The sequence below is a fragment of the Plasmodium cynomolgi genome, assembly GCF_000321355.1.
Source record: "Plasmodium cynomolgi strain B DNA, scaffold: 1503, whole genome shotgun sequence".
Lineage (NCBI taxonomy): Eukaryota > Apicomplexa > Aconoidasida > Haemosporida > Plasmodiidae > Plasmodium > Plasmodium cynomolgi.
The window spans coordinates 1-1,067 of NW_004193276.1; the positions used below are offsets into that span (position 1 = coordinate 1).

Here is a 1,067-nt window from a genome sequence, read left to right on the forward strand (position 1 = left end):
AGAAAATTATAATTTTGTGGATTTTAATTATATTTTCAGTTACCCTATATAGCAGAAAAGAAATAAATGGAACTCCTAGTACTGGAACAACTGAACCTGTAATACTTTTTGAGTGTCCACCTTTAGCTGTATCATCCATTTGAATGTTTTCATTTGATACTGCAAAATTTTGAACATCTGAATGTTGATTTCTATCTAAAGGTGCATCCCTTGCTGAAGTTTGTTGATGGGTTATAGGTGTATCACTAGGCTGACTATAAGATTGAACTGGTGCATGTCCTTGATGTTGATGTGGTTTTTGTTCTTTTGAAACTACTCCAATATTATCACGTAGTTTACAACTAAATGAAGATAATTTATCGTGTTCATTTTCATCGAATAATCTAGAAAAATAACTACAATAAAAATCGGTTTTTTGTTTTTACTTTTTGCATTCTGAATGTGCCTTCTTATATATATTAGTATATTTTTCTATGTATTTTTTATAATCTATATCACATGTGGCATTGCCATTAACAGTAGCTAACTGAATATTATGATAATCCTTAGAATAATCAAACAGCAACTTATACTCATTAAATCTATGAAGATTATATAGGTAATAACTATCAGGACACACCGTAAAACCTTTTGGGTTATTATCATTTAGCTGTTTATAAATTGTATTTTTAATAATTCTTGAGAACTTATTCGTTTTTAGTATTAAAGGATCTATTTTATCACCTAACCAATAATAAAAATACCAACAAAGTTCATTGTCAAATTCATTCATATTATCCTTTTTTCATTATATATATAGCAAAGAGCCTTTAGAATTTTTCGGAAATAACTCGAAGCTCTTCACACTCATCACGCTCATTTAATTCGCGCTCTATATTTTTGGAAAATTCAAGATCTTCACATCCTTTTATTCCATTTTCAAAATAATTGTAATAGGTTTTTGATGTATACTTATTTATATTTTCTTCCTGTGATAAAATAAAATAAAAACAATATATACAGCTATAGCGAAATATATAAAATATGGTATTTTTAATGTAAGAAATTCCTTATCCTAATATATAAGC

General features: G+C 27.3%; 1 protein-coding gene across 1 annotated transcript; it reads right to left on the minus strand.

Annotated features, from left to right (window-relative positions):
* Positions 1-43: 43 nt before the first annotated feature.
* On the minus strand, positions 44-772 carry PCYB_007910 (CYIR protein; the record flags this gene model as incomplete). Its single annotated transcript, XM_004228212.1, has 2 exons — positions 44-383; positions 426-772. Coding segments are annotated over 2 exons (687 nt in total), but the record flags the coding sequence as incomplete, so codon positions are not given.
* Between the last annotated feature and the right edge of the window lie 295 nt (positions 773-1,067).